Source organism: Curcuma longa, chromosome 1 (genome assembly GCF_044706935.1).
Source record: "Curcuma longa cultivar G26 ecotype Majalengka, Jawa Barat chromosome 1, ITB_CL_G26_1.1, whole genome shotgun sequence".
Taxonomy (NCBI): Eukaryota; Viridiplantae; Streptophyta; class Magnoliopsida; order Zingiberales; family Zingiberaceae; genus Curcuma; species Curcuma longa.
Genome location: NC_133861.1, coordinates 21,305,501 through 21,325,494, shown reverse-complemented (window position 1 = coordinate 21,325,494; position 19,994 = coordinate 21,305,501). Strand labels below are relative to the sequence as shown.

Genomic DNA, 19,994 nt, shown 5'->3' with positions numbered 1-19,994 from the left:
ATAATTCATGTGCTGGGTTTGGGTCAGTCAAGGAAGTACACCCCACCTACACCACATACACATAAAGAGGGAGTATCAAGAATATACACATATAAATATAAATCGGTCTCTTTCCTACTGGCTCAAGATTTTGTGTTACATTGTTAGCTTATCAACTTTAACAAGCTTGGTATCTCAAATGTTCTCTTCTTTGTTAACTTCATTTAATTTGAATAACCACCAGATCTACAACTCAGATTATGAAATATATTCATATGTAGTACTTTTATTGTTTGATAAATTTAAAGTCAATTTCATGATGGACAAAGTAACATTCATGACTATGGATACTATCTGTCATTGCAGTTCTTAATTTCACAGTTCAACTTGTGGAGAACGGTATCGAGGATAATTTGGTTTCATCTCTTGTTGTATTTTCGCTTCAATACATATTTGTCGATCATATGCAGTGGAAATACAAGACGAAGTATTCTCGTTGGAAAGTGACATTGAAGGTTTATTCTGCTATCAGTGCTCTCTTTTGAATACAATATAATGTTATTTCTATGCTCTTGATTGACATTTGGTGTTAAATCATCTTTCAATTTTCTTGAGAAGTGCAATATTTTCTCATGTAATTTTTTTCAGTGGCTTCCTACATTTTTCAGTTGATTCTATGTGAGGATAACTGTTTGTCTATGTGTTTGTCCTTGATTTCTGAAACATTTTTAAGGCTGTATCTCTTTTGCATTTTTAACGAGCTTTACATTTTATTATTATTTTTGCTTCTTTTCTGTTCTCTTATTTGGAGAAATTAAACATTTTCTATGATGATGTTCTTTAGGTTTTTGAATTAATGAAGAGCTGCATTAAAGCATCCGAAGTCTCACAAAAGCTGCACTCTATCTTCTGGGATATTTTAATTTGCGACTCCTCTATCCACAATATCCTTTATCGAATTTTGGGTATATCAACTGAGTACTTGGTATGCACTCCTGTTGTGTTTTCTTGCTATTTTCCAATTTTCATAGATTTCCTGCTTCTAACAGTTATTTCTCTATGAATGTTAAAAAATATTAGAGGTTGAATATCAGTTACCATTATGAACCAAAGGAGATTGAATGTGTTCAGCATTCTCTCTGTTCTGCATTGGATGTGTTATGTTCTATTATGGCGAATATTTCTCAGGTAAAATATTCATATCTGGTGATTAGATTTTTGAGTTAATGTCAATTGTAACTTGATGCAAGTAATTCATTTTTTTAAAATTTTTTTTAGGAGAGAATTAATTGTTTTTAAATCATCATTTTTTTTTCTATAGTGTATTGTATAATTTCTGAGATAGGTGAGCTATGCTTGTTACTGCAATTACATGGCTATCCTACCCAGAGGCAGCGAATACCATTTTATTATAATAGCATAGGAACAGATGATATATGTAAGGTTTATTTACAGCAGTTGGTAGAAAGGGCGATCTGGACAGGTTAAAGGGCTTGTTTCACACAACAAAAAGTTAGGAATGAAGTAGAAGCCACCCAAAAATTCTTATTTGATGCTGCCATAAGCTCACCCCGAAAGTTACCAACATCCCAGCTTTATTAGAGTCTAAATTTTGATTAAATTTGTCCTAATATATTGATTGATATCTCATAGTTATTCCTAGAATAAGTTTGTGAATAAATTTACCTGGATTGATGACCTGTTTATATGGCTGATAATTTGGTCCTACATTATTCCCAAACTCCTGATCACCATTTCCTTGTTATCAAAATTGGTCTGCCTATTTACAAGTATGTGAATTTAATTTTAGATTATGATTATGACTAAATTCTTGACGGATGAGTCCAGGTATAGAGAGATTTCAGGGGAGTTTGGTATGCTAATTCTCAGGATAATTAAATTCTTAGCAAGGTGAATTTAATCAACAAAGACCAGTGTAACTAAAATCTTATTTTTCAATCAGAGGATTTCTTTTGCTGTCCAAGATCAGCAGCAGTTACTACTATTTGAGTTTTTCTTTATTTTTATACAATTTAGTAGTTCTTTGGGATGATCAACTCAATTTTTTGTTTAAATAGATGACCTTTCTAGAAGGTAAACATGATGTCCAGTTCAAATTTCTATTCATCTTTTTTCTCAATACATCTACTTTCTAGTGGTAAACTTGGATGAAAACTCACTTCTCTATCCATCTGATTTGGATGAAAACTCATTTTTGCATGCAATGAAGCTCAAATTCAACCTTAAATAATTGAAAAATTATTTTTTCTTTTCAAATCTATTAATGATTAATATTTTTAATAAATAAAGTTTAAAAACTTTTAGTTCTCCCTCTTTTCTTCTCTCCAAGGAAACAGTTGGATATGGAAATTATTTCACATTTTTTTCTTACGAATATTTTTTTCTCCGCTTTTCTTTTCCTGACCTATTTTTTTTCCTTTCTAGGAAATAAAGCCTAGGTATTTGAATTTGTTTGCAAGATGTGCATAAGTAAAGATGTTCTTTGACATCTTACAAATGTCAGATGAACATTGATCCCCAACTGTATGCAGCGAATATACACAATTACTTGTATCTTGGGATTCAGATGTTTATAGATTCTTTTATGTTTAAAAATATATATTATTCTGTAACGGAGAGCATTACTTATTTGTCATTTTTTGAAGAATCCTAGTCATTCATACTTGTGGAGGATTGCTAACAACATGCTCATTCTGCTTGCATGCAAGTGGAAGTATTGAGAATCAATATATCTTATGACACGTGAACAGATATCAAAGAAACAGTCTTCTTGAGATTTTATGTGAAAGATGTTTTGAGTTGTAAAACCTTTTCCGTTAGTTGTTGCTCAATTCTATGTTGGCATGTTTATGTGAGGTATTAGTTTGTAATGCTCTTTACGCAATGTTTATGTTTTTCTGGATGTTGAAGTGGAGAAATTTGATTGACATTAAAAGTTGCTTACTGTTATCATTCCATCCAAAACCATTTAATTTGTATATGGGATATCCGCATGTAGGACTACAAATTGTTTTCCGAAAACAACAGATTTATTGTGAACAGCAAAGTAATCTTTAATAATTAGTCTGAAATATTTCTTGATATTTTGTCAAGGAAATGAAGCCTCATGGACAAACCATGTATACAAATTAATGGTTATTTGAATGATGAATTAATAGATGACTAATTTTTACAATGTTATATAATTATTACGATTCTTGACCTTCCTTCATGGAATGATCATAAACAAATAGTCTAAAATTATTGTTTAACAAGAGTTAATTTAGGTATATTAGATTCATATCAAACATGTTAGTTAATTATATTCAGTAGACACTACTTGAAATTTCATTTACAAAAATGTTTCAGGAACATCCTTCAAAAGCCTCAGCTTTGGTCCATACAATGTTGTCACCTATGATAAAACCAATGCCTGTTGTTCAAGCAGCAATTTCATTGATCTCCTTTGTTGAAAATTATGTAAGTTTGTTCGCATTTTTTTATTCATGTTTCTAGGTATTTTTTCTTTGAATACTTCAATCATTATAATTTATTGCAGTTAAAACTTTTTAAAAGTGTCACGGACATTCGTTTTTTTAATCAAGGTTGTCTTATCCTGTTTATATTTTCATTAGTTTGGGTTTATATTGTAACTTTGAATGCATCAAAAGCTTTTCATTTGGAACATAAATGCTCGAAACATTACCATTATTTTCTCTTGTTGGACTTAAAATTACTATTATCTTGAATTTTATATAAAAATATATATTTAGGAAGACATTTTTTTTCCTGATCTAAAGGTCCTTATATATTGTTCATTTGTAAACATTTTTGATGGTGTATTTTTGGTAACAATAGACATGTTTCCTAACTCTTTCATCCTTATTATAAGTGTTCATGCTAAGACATGAGTGAATGCCGATACCTACCCACAAGAATACTATATAGGTATACAAGAAATTAGTAACAAAATAAATAGGTCAAAGCACCGCTAATTAAACTACAAAATTATCATACCAAAAGATAAATTAAGCTTAGTATAAGTTACCCCTTATATCTGAAAATTTATACAAGGCACCTAATGAGTATGTTTCCGAAAAGAGATAAAATAACACATATAATAATACACATGTTCTATATGTTATTTTATGTTTTGAATGTATAATATGAAACAATAATGCAATTATATTACACCATGTAAATCAAATTGGCAACACAAAAGCAAATATCAATAATTTAATCATATTGATAAATAATACTAGGAATTCTACTCATGAAATTAACAATTGTCTCAGGATTAGGCAATAACTACAATTAACCCTTTTGTACCTATTCCAAAATTGTCACTGGTGACTTGTTAGGAGCCTGTCATGCTTCACACCAGATAGGCTTGCCGCGCGTGAACTACAATAATATAACAAAGCAAAAATATACACAAATGCTAACTAAGCTAATTAACTTTACACAATGAAGAAACTCCACCAGTTGCACAAATCTCAACAAATAACTTGGAAGTCAAAAACTCTTAAATTTGAGAATAAAAATACAAAATGGGTATATCTCATAAAATAATCTAATGAGCAATAATAATCAAGGTTATCAATTTTGTCAACATAATTTCATTAATGACTTGTCACATTTTAAAAAAAAATCTTTAAATAGTTCCATCATTTCTTATGTTTCCTCTTTTATAAGTATTCTTTTTTAAATTTATCAGGGAATTAACATATTCACATGCATTTTATTAGGGGCACCCACAATCTACATAGTATGAAGTGGATATATATATATATATATATATATATACCACACACCACCGTTGATCGTCCTACCACTTAGGGTTCTCCAAGGTGAATAATTCTCCTTTGCATTACATTTAGCATATTTCCCTTAGCCTTAGGTGATGTGAGTGATCTGAGCTCCTGTTAGAAATCATTTAACAGTCGACCACAGGGCATTCCCCTAAGAATTGTGAATATGTGGGTTGTTTTTCAATTTCCTAGAATTATGACTCTTATCATTTTGGAGAATGGTCAGAGAAACACCCAGATGCTGTTAACTAGCCTCCACTCTATCAGAACACTAGCATCATGCTTCTTTTACCAATCTTTTTCATCTCACTTAAATTCAGGAAATAGATGCTTTTCTTAAGAATCCTCATTTTATTTCTTAAGTTGGAGATGTCATGATCAACTGACTCAAGTAGTCAATTTTTTCTCTTATAGTGAGTGATTATCCTCCTGGAGGAATTGTATCAATTTTTTACTTCAAATATAAATTCACAAAGGTTGTAAAAAAAAAACAATGCAGAACTGAGTCCACCCTGACATTACTAGCATTGTAACTTGTTTTTGATTTTTTAGGCACATTTCTTCAATCCTGGTGATCTGTGGCCTTGCTTTGGTTTTGCATATTATATTGCCTTGCCGATTAAATTACTTTTCTGAAGCTGGATCTCTATGATTTTTTTAGCATTCATAAAGGAGCAGTTTCATAGTTATCTTATTGTACAAGCATATGATTCAAGTTAATTTCTGTTTCCTTGGACTTGAAAACCTCTAAGAGCTTTTTTGGATCTTTGATATTCTTCAGGCAATACAAGCAGCTGCTGCCAGAGTTCTTTCCTTCTTGTGTTATCTAGCATTTAGATCTGAGTCATACACAGTTGAGAATGCCAACCTTGTCCCAGAAGCTGTTCAGGTCTGGATGATGTCGATCACAGATTTCTTTCTTCTTTTCTATTAAAATGTAAGCACAAACATATATATTAACATTCATGATTCTCCAAAAACATTCTTTTTCAGATAAAAAAGCTGCACTTGACTGTTTCTTCTATTCTGGAAAATGAAGTGAAAATGAAGGAAGATTTGGTTATATCTATAATTGATCTTCTTAATGCCATGGCATATTATCAGGTCAGAAATTTTGTTGGATTGTGTAGTACTGTTCAGCATAACTATTATTTTGTATGTTAACAAGTTGTTAATGTAAGAATATGATAATATGCTTGGGAAAATTGACCCATTAACTTTATTATAGACCCATTGGCCCAAATTGCTTAGACTCAGTTAATGGTATTTCAGTAAACTAAACCTTATTAGTCCTGTCATTTCTCCAACTTCTCATATGAAACTAAACTAGGGTATCATAGTGTCTCCTGTGTAATACTTGACATTGTTGATACTTGACATTGTTGTCAAGGCCCCAAATCCCTAGTTAGGAGCATGTGAATTCCAACCTTTGCAGCACCAGCATGTAACCTTTTCCAATTGAAATACATCACAAAAACTAAGACCATGTATTGTTTGATATCAAATATAAGTGCAATGGATTGAAATAACTGACTTATTTATTCAACTGGTTTGTAGCAAAAATGCACAAGCCTGTATTAGTGGTAGTTTACTTGTCTTAGCCTTACAAAAATAAATAAATAAATAAAACCAATCTTTGGCCACAATTTCAACTTTCTATGTGAGACTACATTGAGGTGCTACAAGAAAAATTGCACTTTTTTTTTTGCTATTGCATTCATATTTATATTTGCTTGAGAGAACGTATCATGTTCCAAGTTTACATTTTCCTTTGCCAAGATTGAGTTCACTTAGAGGCACTTCAACCCCATCTACAATCACAATGCTGCCCATTGGATTAAATGAAAAAGTGCTAGACAACTTGTGACACATATCCAATTGCATAATTTTTCAGCCATAATGAACAAAAGAAACAACACCAATGGTTTCGTTTATTAAAGCAAACACAAGATTTCTTTTATGTACGGGCAAAGCAGGATGCTAAAAGCAAAACTGCTGAAAGTTTCTCATAGTATTGAAAGAATAAGTAAAATGATAAGACAGCTAAACTCCAAAATATTTAAAAGCTGCTGAAATACTTCTGCATCAGCGGAATATCTCACAGCACCTAATGGCTTATCCTGCTCTTGAATCAGGAGAATCTGGAGGTCAAATTAAATGGGTGTTAGCTAGAATTGTTTGAGAATAGGTTGATTGACTCTCAATGCCACAAGATTAATCCTCATCGCAACCTTAACAAATGAGCTCATGATCAAGCAAGCCTCATGAAATAACATAAAAGGATGAACTCCATCTTCTTCGTATTGCATTCAAAGGAAGAAGCTAGGATGGCAGAATTAGAGTGCATGGATTACAATATATGCCATCTACCCATAGAACAATTAGAGCACCTCTTTGCTCTAGATGCTAACGATGCCTCTTGATAATTGCCAAGACAACTAGAGAACTCATCAAAGACAGAAGGACATCACCACAAATAAAATTCACAGCTGCAGATTGTCATTACTTTGCAAGACATTGTTGCCTTATCGAAGATGTCACAATAGGAGATGGCATGTGTGCTGTCATAGTACAAAGACAGGGAGAGGAAGGAGGTCCAAGGTTGGAAGAGGTAGACAATTGGTTTTAATATAGAAAGATAAATAAGATCTTTCTTGGGGTGACAAGGAAGAGGGAATGTCGTTGGGAGAAGTTAGAATCATTAACAAGAGAATAATCAAGTATTAAAATATAGTTTTCCTCTACTAGATTATATAGGTAGAAGAGTTTAACATATTTGAGTTGAATGTGCAATGGTGATATGGAGACCAACAAAATCATTATTTAACGTAGTAAAAGAATGATTTAATTAATTTGTTTTTTTACTTGTGATATGGCTTTGCAAATAACTTGGATAAACATGGCTTGATAATGATGAATGTTTCATCTAGAATCCAGTTTGATTTAGTGTAAAACCACTTTAACTTGATTTTGAGTCCTATTCTATCCCAAATCGAATCCAAAATTTGAATTATTTGTAAATACTTAGTTACCATTGCAAAACATTAAATAAACTAATAAAGATCTCAATTAGCATTAATGACACCAATTAAATGGCATACATAGGTTGAATAATCATCACTTAATCTTTAATTGACCTTATCACCCTGTGTATGATGAGGCATCCAGAGATGCTACCTTTTAAAGATCAGCTAGATGCGCCTAAGGTGATAATGTTACATGCATATATCTGATGGGTGATTGGTGGTTGGTTGGGATCAACTATATCCATGATGATGCCCATGTAACATATAGATGAGACCAACCATAACAGAGAAGGATAATTAACCTTGTAAGGTGCCTAACAAAAGCTTGTGTTTAAACTCTAGAGAAGGTAGGCCAGTAGAAAATAGAGGAGTCAGAGGTAATGCAATTGAGTCTTTAAAGATGTTGATTGGAGTGGATGTAGTAAGGTTGCATTAGACAGAGATGGAGGAGGAGCTTATAAAACAGATAAAGAATAGGTGGGGGTTACATGACTCTTTTGTTCAAAGATGTTAGAGGGAACTACTCGTTGATGAGGTGGCAATATTTGTGAGAGATGCAGTAGTTGGTAAGGAATTCAATGGAACGTTAGTGATCGAGGTGGGCCCATGCTGAGGCTAGTTGGTAGGTGACAAACACAAACCGGTGGAGTTGTAAATGAATAAAATATTCTAATTTTTTCAATATATTACAAATATATTCCATATTTTACAAATTTTCTAATTATATATTATTTTCTAATGTTTATAATTAAGATCTTATTATTTATTCAATCAATTTTTTAACTATAGTATAAATACAATAATATCTATTGTTAAGATTTAAAATGCTCGTGTTCAGCTCAAGTTCAATAAAATTTTCAATAAACAAGCTTAAACAATATCAATAAGATAAATGAAGAACCCCAAACACATTCAAAGTCCACACATCTCATTTACAGTCGTAAATATTAGTGGAAAGGGAGGCCACAAGTGGCATGCTTGGGAGATGAGATGAAGAGTGAGGGAAAGCTTATACAGGGGACTTAAATTGTACAAGTGACAACTACGTAGCAAACTTGACACAGGAGAGAGGTTAGTATGGTAGATGGAAGATTGGTAGGTTCTTGGATGCCAAGGCAACATAGATGATGTGAAGTCGTGCAAAGGGGATTGAAGAAGAAACTCTAACCCTAGGAGAGAATTTACTAAGGTACTTAATTGGGATGGATTAACAAATTCCTATTGATTACACGAGAACATTACACATATACTTAAAATTTTTACGTAGTATGCAATATTAATTTGCTAATCCGAGACTAAGCCTATAATTCTAATATCCACATTTAATTAATCAGTTAAACAATAACTACTGCAAAGCTAGTTGCAAAATCATCATACTACTCACTAAATTATCGTTAGGATTAAATTGAATCTTTAATTTTTGGAATTTTTTACACGTGTAACTTAGATATTGTGTGTCCACTCGGAGTATCCGTGTCCTAGTGTAATTTTGACATCTGAATGGAGGGGGTGGATGAAAAGACGAATCATCATAGATATGCAATTTAGAATTTAGATATCTTGTATTTATCTTACACATCCGGTGCATATTTTTCCTTACATAATAAGCAATATATTCAAATTTACTTGGTTTCATGTTCTTGAGGCTTCTTCATTACTCAAATATTCTGTAGCACTATATTTTCTAACCAGTACCTGTATTTACACTTAGTTTATTTCATTCCAGCCTGCTCTCCTTGTTTCCCTTATGTCGTTCAAGGATAAAATGGATGTATCATCGGATGCTGTCTATTATTCAGCAAACGAGACTGCTGTTATTCCTGCTTTAGAAAAGTCAAGTGCAGAGAATCCTAGTCCAATTACAGCAATAACAAAATACATAGAAGATTCAGATGCTCTATTTGATAGGTAGCTACAGTGCCTCCATCTCTACTTGTTCTCTTGGTACATTAATCATTCTTGATGTCCTACATGTGATTGGATAATTGATTGCCTGAGTTTAGTTGTGATCCTCTCAGCTTATTGTATTGTGTCATATCTAATTTCTGATGTAGAATTTATATGTGTAATGGGTGACATTATAACACTGGTTCTTTTATGTTCAGAGCCCCTCATCTACTATTGAGTATCCTTAACTTCTTGAAGGCTCTATGGAAAGGGGGTACCCAATTTGCAAGTATATTGGATAAGATTAGGCACTCTAAGAAGTTTTGGAAACAATTAGAATCATTTATCTCAGCAGCACATGGTGACAACGGTCATTCATTTAAAGATAATAACTCAGAGGCTGAGCTTTCACCATTGAGGTGCTTTCATTATGTCATAATTTTAATTTATTTCCATTTTGTATATTATTGTACTTATATAGTTGTTTAATTTGTATATTAATCTGCCCCTAAAGAAGCTATGATTTTAATAGGTACCGTTGCCAAGGCAATGTTTTAGAGATCATGGCGCATGAATTGTTCTTTCAGGAAAAGTTATCACTATGTGAAGTACCTTTTAAGCAGACTTCTTCAGTGGTGAATGGGGCGCCAAGACATAGCAATGTAGTGTTTGTTCAAGAGATTCTTACTTCTTGGTTTGATAGTCCTTTACTCGAGAGCTTAATCAAGTTTTACTCTTCCATGGGGTATGCTAAACTGGATATTTCTCGTGCAAAAGTAAGTACCACTAATCTTATCATTGATTTGCATATAGGTCCTCATGTTTTGCTTGTTTGTTTCCTTATGTTCATGTATATATCACTACTTCTATTGTTGTTGATTCAGAAATCTATGAGGGAAATTGAATAACTTTTAAGAGATATTGATGAATGCTGATTGTTTGGTTATTCAATTCATTGGTACTTGTAGCAGTGTCTTATAAACTATAGTCTGTGCATTGTTAATCCAAACTAATTTTCCTCTACAGTTTAATGTTTATGATCTCCCAAATCTAATCGAACACTTATCTACATGATCTATTCAACATTTCCAGAAGATCAAGCATGTGGTATTCATATGTACTTTTGTTGAGTTTGTGCTCAAAAGGCATTTGCTTTGACTCTACACGAATCTAATAAAAGTTTGTATTGTATTTATATATAATGTTCATCAGTGTTTCAGCTTCCTAATGATCTCTTTTATACTTCCCTGAACCTTGCCTATTAATGGCGTGTTTGATCGGCAGGAATATCAATTTTATTCTTAGAATAAGTGTTCTTATGTTTGATTAACAAAATAATTCTTTAATTGTCTTTCTCAGCTATTCCTTACTCCACTCCAAGAAATACCTATTCCTAGTCTATTTCATCCAAAGAAAAATTATTCCTACTTATTTCAATCTCCACGGATTGCAAATTGAGTGGGTCTAACTTGCCACAGGCTGGACAAAATGAGTGGATCCTGTGGGTTGTATGTGTTGTGTGGGTTGAGCAAGCTGCATGGATATGGACAAAATAGACGAGTAGTTCTATCAAGTTTTTTTTTTTTTTTTTTTTTTTTGCATATTGTGTAGGTTAGATGAATTAGTAGTTATAAAGGTATTTTAGTGTGTAGATTATTCCTTGTCTATTAATTCCGTTTGTTTTTTTGTCTATTCCATTCCGTGAGAATAAGTATTTTATTCACTGTCACCATTCCATATTGTAAACTAATCACAATATAAAAGATTATTATTATTTTTTCAATTATGCAAATAGTCATATACTTATATGATTTCCTTTATCCAGTTACTCTTACTTTAGTTGTAAGCTGTGCTTTGCTTAGTATAGCTTCCACAATTCCTTGGTGGAAATTACTTTGTTTTCTCATTAAGCATTGCCCCATTGAAATTAAGGCTAATATCTTGAGGAATACTATTTGAAATTTATAGCATAGTTGTGAAGATCAGATGATATTGAGGCTGTTCACTCTAGTTGGATCAGTGTTAGCAAAGATTTATCCTTTTTATGAAATTGATTTTCTCAAAATGATTGTTGTAGAAATTTTTTCTAAAAAAGTTAAGATCCATAAGAAATTATCTAAACATTTCACTTGAAATTAAATGGAAACAATTGAAAGCAAAATCAAGAATGAAAATAGATGAAATTGATTGATATTTGGCTGAGATAGTTTAAGATTTTGCAATTTTTTGTTGACCCTTGTTTGAATTCCAATATATAGATCAATAATTCAACTTTGTGAACAACCACGTGTTAGATTAAATGCCTTATCTTTCTCTCTCTCAGATGGTTTTATTGATTGAGAAAAAACTATTGCCCCTTCTATGTGATTTAGATGGCAACTAACTCTTATTAATATGAAATCATAAATAATAAAATATTTTTTTATCAAATAAAAGTTATCTGATAATATTTTTAAAAAGAAAAAATTATTTTTATTTATTTTATGGTTTAGATGCTCATTATTTTGTTGATTATATTCCTTTATCTATCATTTCCTATTCGCCTGAGTTAGTTGATAGTTTTTTGTTTATATTTGGTAGATTCTTGTTTATATCAAGAGGGAGATTGCATTGAGCAATGAAGGTTACAAAATTTAGGCCGATGCACATCGTAAATTTAAGGAGTTTAACATATGAGATTATGTGTTTGTTAGTATCCATCTCGAATGCTTTCTTATTAACTAATTCAAAATACTTCATGCTTCTTCCTCTTGCCCCTTGTCTGATGATTTTTTCTTATTTGTTGATTTTTCTATAGATTATGCTCCCGCCTTATTGGTTCCTATACTCCTATTTGTGACACAACTCGCTCAAATTAAATGTATTATGGACACTCTCACACACTTTCAGTTTCTCACAAGAGCATTTAGAGGTACCTAATTTATTATAAAGGATTTTCGGGCATTGATGATTCTTGGATTAGTAAGCACAATATTTGATTCCTTGCTCCTTAGTTACGTGAAGAAATGGAGCAATAATCATTTAATCTATCTACAAAGGCATTCCCATTTTGCACCTATATGGAGTGTTGGAGGTCTTGATCTCCCCACTCAATGGAGTCATTTTCTTTGTGATGGGGAGAATACTGATTGGGAGAATGGTGTAGATTGAGAAATAATATTCTACTTTTGAATGTTAAATTGTTTAGTAATTAGTCAAGTGATTTGTTAATTTATTTGTTTCAGTAAATCAATTTGTGATTATTATATTTTCTGAATTATTTAATTATTTCTATATATTTTTTAGGATTGAATGTATAAAAGTGTGTATCTTATGTAAAAGCAACTTAGATTAACAGGAATTCTACCTTTTCTTCTAGGTATGAGGATTCCCTGTGTGAGGTTTGTGTTCGTCTTCATGCTATGTCAAATATGGCATTGCTTGTATTCTGATAATATATCATGTATTGCTAATTAACTTTATTAGTTCTGATATTATTTTTAATGTATATTATTAATTATATTTATTTGGTGAGACAGTGTACCTCATTATGATTAGATATAATTTATCTCATTTATTATTCTGATCCTACCAATTTGATAAACTCAATATTTAGACTTTTGACCATCCTATCCCACTGTTGATATTGATTTTGACAACCGTAGTTGGTAGGCCACATTGAGTCCTGGATTTGTTCTCTTACAGTGATAGGCTCTGGAACTGTGGTAGGTGTATTGTTGTCCATAATGCTTTCCAAACTTCCCATCACCTCTGCGTTTTATTATTTTTTATTTAAACTTTTTTTAATAATTTTTAATAGCAATCAGATTGTTGACTGAAAATTATTTTTGATAGGTGGCAGTTTGTGTTTGCATAGTGCAATTAATAATTAGAGTGTCTTCTGGTGACTTTGGTAGCTTGTCTATTTCATTGGTTAACAAGATACATGATATCTACAACAAGGTTAGTTTCAAATAGATCATTTTATTGAATTATTCAGGATTGCTTCTTTCTGCTTTCAACTAGAAATCTGATCTTGTATTCATTTAATTACTTTTTGTATTTTAATATATAGTTAAAAGCGCATCCTGCCTTCTCTGCTTTGCTGTCTCAATATGCGTTTCGTGGCCACAGGTATTGCTGGCTGACTTGTATCATTTTTGAGTTTCTTGCTAGTTTATATTGTGCTAACTTGTGTAAGTAAAATTTGGTTGGAAGTTATGTCAACTAAGCTTCTAAACTCTTAACAAGCATTCATAGAATTCTGTAAAGTTAATAGTGGTTAAATAATAGATGTCTCTAGCTTAGTCAGTTCCAGCATGTGGTTCAGCTTGTTTGATGCTTCAATGGTTTGGTTAAAATACTACAATGTTCTAAGTTGACCTCCATTTTTGTCAGCATGATCTCTAAGGGAATGGAATCTCAGTATGCTCATTTCTTACTTGTATGACAAGATTCTTGGTCTAGTTGATTGTGAAAAACATTGTCAACAGAAATTGTTGAAGGGTCTTCAATTATTATATAAATTTGATTCATTAAATTGTGTTTTAAATAAAATTAAAAAAAAATTGCTAGTGAATCCTACTCTATATGGTTCATCATGCGAGATCTCAAACTCCTATCAATTTGCTTGAAATAGGTAGGATTATTACCTTGAACTAGTTGAATGCCAAGAAAGTATGACACAAGGCCAAGGTTTGTTTTTCAAACCCATGTGTCATGAACCTCTTAAAGTCTTCAATCAGAACATCAACATAGATACAAATTAAAAGTATGTTGTTAGAATTGCTGAGCTTCAGATATAATGCATGCTCTTTTGGAATTTAATCTTATGGTAGAAATGAAAAATCAATGCACTTCTTCCATGCTCTTGTCCCTCTTTTAGATGATATAGTGTTTTCTTTAATTTATTGACTTATCTTTACTCCTTATGATGAATAAGTTGGTGTGATCATATCCACTTATTGACATGAACTTCTATCAATATCATTTATGGATTATTAGGCAACAATATGAGGAAACACATGTGACATGTCATAACATGTGGCTAACCCCTGATATAAGCATAATTAGTACAATAGAATGAAATTTTCTCATGCCACCATTAATATTTTACAAGAGAAATTTTCATGGTGGCATGAAAATATACGTGCGCCACCATTAGTACAAGAGAAAGTTCCCTTATATAAGAATAAAGGAGACATAAAAATTTTACAAACTAAAGGAGTATTAAACTAACGAGTAGACTTTATATTTTCTCATGCATTAGTACATTAGTACTAATATTTTCCTCGTGCCACCATTAAAGTTGCTCATGCATGAGGAAATTTCATTCTATTGTATTGATGAATACTTGTAGTTTAATATAAAAATTTTACAAACTAAAGGAGTATTAAACTAATGACTTGTAAAATTTCCTCATGCAACCATGAAAATATTATATTTTTTTACGTCTCCTAAAAAATATATATTCCTTTAAATTTTCCTCGTTCTTACAAGTATATAATATTTTCTAGGCTGTTCATTTTTCTTCATTTTCTCTTGTCTTTTCTTATTCCACCATTAATATTCTTTATTTGGTTATGCACATATCTTTGATTCATTGAGTACACTCTTAGTTACTATTTTCAACATTGATATCATCTTATCCCTTGTCGTATTCGAGTTGCCGTATATTTTTCCTAATATTTAGACTCCTACCCTTTCCTTAAATATGTTTTGTTTACCATCCGTTAACTTCTACCACTAAATTGTAGGAGTCATTTATATTTTTCTTCTATTGATATTATTCTTGAGGCGCATATCCAATACTACTAACTTTGTTCTTTACTTAAGTTTTCTTTAAGGATGACCTTGCGATCTTTACAAATTTTTCTAGCTTCTTTCTAACCATAAGAAAGTCAATTTGCGATTTATTATTCTCACTTTTGAACGTGACAAAAATGTATTAACTAGTATAAGGTCATGTTATCGTAAAATTCAATATAGTTTTCTCATCTTAATTTCTTGTTCCAAACTCATAATCCACATGCACCCTATTATATTCTTCATTTTTTACTCCTGCATGCCTATTTTGATCTCGTTCTATTAAAATCATTTCGATGGGCAGAATGTTTTTTAATAGCTTATCTAGGTCGTCCTAAAATTTAGATTTGGTGTATTCATCTAATCCCATTTGAGGTGCATGTATACTAATTATAAATATAGTTTATTTTGTCACCGTTATCTTGAGAGCTATAATCCTATCTTCCTTTCTAATTACTCCTACTAGTTTATCCTTTATTGAGATATCGACAACAATATCTACTTCATTTTTTGTTTTACTCCTTATGGACCATAACTTAAAACTTGAATTCTCTATCATTTTTGCATTCTCTTCTACCCATTTTGTCTCTTGTACGCACAAAATATAAATTTTTCTCATAATCATTGTATCTACTACCTCCATTATTTTACCAGTGAGTGTTCCTAAATTCTGTGTTCCAAATCTTAGACAATTAGTTTTCTTATAATATAATTTAACACTGCATCCAAGTTCTCATGGAGAGATGGTGGTCCTTGCCGAGACATTACTAGTCAGACCCTGCAACGCATTCATTCCGAAGTATATTCTAGCATTAACACAATAGTTTGATGAATTCATTCATTGAAATTTGTCTGAAAGTTCATATTGGTTGACAACCTAATGCGTAACTTTTGCTCTTTTTCATCTGAGCTTGGGATCGACATTGGCGGGTTTAATTGATCAACACATCTAACACTAAATATATTAGTTTTTTTTAAACATGATTACACTATCTAAATCTAATTACTATCTTTTTTGTTTCATGTATTGGGGCTATACATAAATTCCTTTCCAATAGTGTAATATTTTTCTATCTTCTTTTCTAATGACCCCATGTACCTTATTTTTGTCTGAGTGTTTTCGGTGACGTCCCAACACATGATAGTGGAACAATCTTGAACTCTAAAAATTTTATGATGAGGAAAAATTGAGAATATTCATCACAAAGAGATCTAAACCCCTTCTATAAACCATGTTAAATATCAACTAGCTTTAAGACAAGGTCAAGCGATCCTATTATAACAAGCTTTTAGAAATTTAAAACTATAAAATAAACTTGAACCCTAACTTTTACTTAAATTTTAAATTGCATCATTCTCCTTGGCTTTGCAGAACTTTGTTAAACTGTGTGTTTTAGTATCCTTGTTTGATCGTCTTTTCCAAGTATAAGTAACAATAATTTCACAATCTTTGTTGAGCATGGTTTTTTCATTATCTTTCTTGGTTAACTCTTCCAGTGAGGAACTGATGTATTTTCTTCTCTACTTTATTTCTCTAGAATTCAATTTTATTATTACCTTTTTCAGACACTCTTTCCAGTTAGTATGGAATAATTGTATCTTTTTTTATCTTCACTTTCATAGAATTAAGGTTTGATTTTCTTCTTTTTTTTGTTGTCTCGTCCGATAAAATAAGAAAATATATTTCATCATGGCTTGATCATGCTCACCAATGATAAATATTTTCTAAATGACTCTTCACGCTTGCAGACATCTTCAACATGTTGCACTCCTCTGCTATGAACTACTGCTTTCATCAGAATTCTCTATCTTATTTTCTGAGTCATCGTTGATGTCCATAATTTTTTTTTTGTTTTTTACAAAACAAAATTCCAACAATTGATTTACTATGAAATGATCTACAAATGACTTAAACTGAGGAGATTTATCTTGGATGCGGTTGTTATTTGAATAATTCAAACTGAAAAAATAGACTTAATGTTGACTCTTGTTTTGATCCAATGCAAAATAGGTTTGTATTATTTAGTAAAACACGTTACACTGTTACATATAGCCTATAGGCACAATTAATTATTAGAAAAAATAGATATGAGACCCAACTATTTTAGTCTATTTTTCTTATTATTTCTAATTCTTCTTCGTAAGCTGGAGTATATATACGAGAATATTGATATGCATATCACAGTTTTGTTTATGGATTAAAAGTTGGTTTTGTTATATGATTATAGTTATTTTTTTGCATAGGATCATTCTAGTAATGTTTCTTATGATTGCCACCATTTTTTGCAGTGAGGACCCAACTAATCTTGTCGTCAGTGATCTTTATTATCATCTACTAGGAAAGTTGGAGGGCCGAGAGATTACATCTGGTCCATTTCAGGAGCTTTTGAATTTCCTACTTAGTTTGGGAGTATTTGAATGCAATGATAGTACATACAAAAGGAATTTTGATCTTCCTCATAAAGTTGTCAGCATGTTTGATATAAAAAAGGTTGAAGATGAGATTGGATTAGAGTTATGGGAATATTCTGAATGGAAAGCATGTAAAGAAGTATCCCAGAGGATGTTTGTTTATATGCATTCAGCTAATTTGTCTTCAAACATTACAGACTCCAAACATTCCTGTTTGAAAGCTCTTTTATCGGTGCTGTTTGTGTACAAAGGAAATGTAAGTATTTTTTTCATAAATATTCACTTTTTTCTTTTCTTTTTCCTTTTTGTGATATCTTATATCATTTTATTTATTTTTTTGACAAAAGGTGAAAAGTACAAAACCACTGTTCAATCATAAAGATATCTCAAAGAAAGCTGTTGAATCAAGCATTCTATATCTTTGCAATTGTTTACAAGAAGCAACAGATTCTCTAGCCCTAGAGCCAAATCTGCCTCTTAGATTTCTAAGAATGTTCACTACACAACAAGAATTGTTGCTCTTTCTCTCAGTAATCTTATTCAAGCATGGTCCACAGAAAATTAATAATAGACACTTCCTGCCTTCTTGTATACTTGTAATTAAATCATCTAGCTCAATCATCAAAGTTTTGGCTAATACCAGGCCTCTAACTCCTGTTCTGAGAAGAGCAGTGAAGCTTCTGATGACATTGCTTCTGAAATCTCTCGAGTTCAGTAATCACATTGAACATTCAGAAGATAATTCAGATATTGAGGTCAAACTGCTAGGTGATGCATCTCTCATACAGATTGAACTTTTGCCACTTCTTTGCAAGTATGCAGAAGACACAGAATATTCTAACCTTTCTGTGGCTTCAATTGATATAATTTTAAGGACATTGACACCCGAGACTTGGTTTCCAATTATTAGGAATCATCTACCACTGCAGCAGATTCTCTATAACATTCAAGAGATAAATGCTCTGGCTAATGTTCCTGTGTTTCTGAGTTTCTTATTGACTTTGGGACAAACAAAAGGTGGAGCAGAGATGCTTTCTGCGAGCAAGTTTTTTTCCCCAATTATGGTGCTGTTAAGTCGGTTACATGAGGATAGCTCCTTATCCAATAATCTGGACAAAAATGTTGTTGCCACCATTGATGATCAAAAGTATCTGCAGAGTTGGGTTCTCAGTTTGTCAATTTTCATTGCAGTGATAGAATCACTAGGTGATAATAATCATTATGTAGAAGATGTTTTGGTCACTGCTCAACGTTTCTTCTTTTCTGAGAAACCCTATATGCTCTCATTTTATTTTTCTGCAATGTATCATCTTGCTGATGAGCATATCAAGAAGAAAACACAGCTTCATACTCTCACTTCTCTGAAACTAACCCAGCATGCTCTCTTGCTTTTATGCTTGCTTGCAAGATATCATGCCTCATGGATCAGTGACATGAAATTGATGGACTCAGAATTAAGAATGACTATCATTCATCTTTTGGCATTTATAAGCAAGGGAGATCAGCACATTAAGGATTCACCAAACAGGTTTTTAACTGTTCTTTGGCAGCCATCGACAGAGGAGGAGGTTGAGCTTCATAGAATGCCTTCAATCATTAAGAGCAAACATGGATGGTTTATGCTTCCTGCTTCCAGTTTTCATGCCAAATCTACAAGTTATGATAACACAATTTCGTCACTGGTGGTCAAAGATAAAGAAACTAACAGTGTTGGTTCTAATCACCAGTCTAGTTTTTCTGATACAGTTGCTTTACATATATACGAGATAGCTTTGCTTCTTTTGAAATTCCTCTGCTTTCAAGCTAAAGCAGCTGCAAAGAGGGCAGACGAAGTGGACTTTGTAGATCTTGCATGCTTTCCTGAACTTCCTTCACCTGAGATTTTGCATGGCATACAGGTAAAATTCATTCTGAATTATTTAGTAATTGATAGATTATCACTAGAGACTAGAAATTAACTCCTGATTAAAGTTTTATATGAGCCATTTTACTAGTTTGCTAGTTTCATCAATGTGGCCATTGGATGTCACGGCAGAAATAGTGAATCCCTCCTATGGTAGTAATTTGAATACTTTGTTGTACTTACAGTTTGGAA

At 32.0% G+C, this 19,994-nt stretch overlaps 1 protein-coding gene across 1 annotated transcript in view; it reads left to right on the top strand.

Moving 5' to 3' along the window:
- LOC141826101 (uncharacterized) overlaps window positions 1-19,994 on the top strand; it is a 49,031-nt gene that overhangs the window by 28,309 nt on the left and 728 nt on the right. Inside the window, exons 19-31 of the mRNA XM_074713357.1 lie at window positions 346-494; window positions 824-964; window positions 1,060-1,167; window positions 3,349-3,459; window positions 5,572-5,679; window positions 5,784-5,894; window positions 9,543-9,724; window positions 9,922-10,122; window positions 10,236-10,479; window positions 13,538-13,645; window positions 13,758-13,816; window positions 17,777-18,155; window positions 18,247-19,797. Of these exons, the coding sequence (XP_074569458.1) occupies window positions 346-494; window positions 824-964; window positions 1,060-1,167; window positions 3,349-3,459; window positions 5,572-5,679; window positions 5,784-5,894; window positions 9,543-9,724; window positions 9,922-10,122; window positions 10,236-10,479; window positions 13,538-13,645; window positions 13,758-13,816; window positions 17,777-18,155; window positions 18,247-19,797 (3,452 nt within the window). The remainder of the gene's footprint in view (window positions 1-345; window positions 495-823; window positions 965-1,059; window positions 1,168-3,348; window positions 3,460-5,571; window positions 5,680-5,783; window positions 5,895-9,542; window positions 9,725-9,921; window positions 10,123-10,235; window positions 10,480-13,537; window positions 13,646-13,757; window positions 13,817-17,776; window positions 18,156-18,246; window positions 19,798-19,994) is intronic.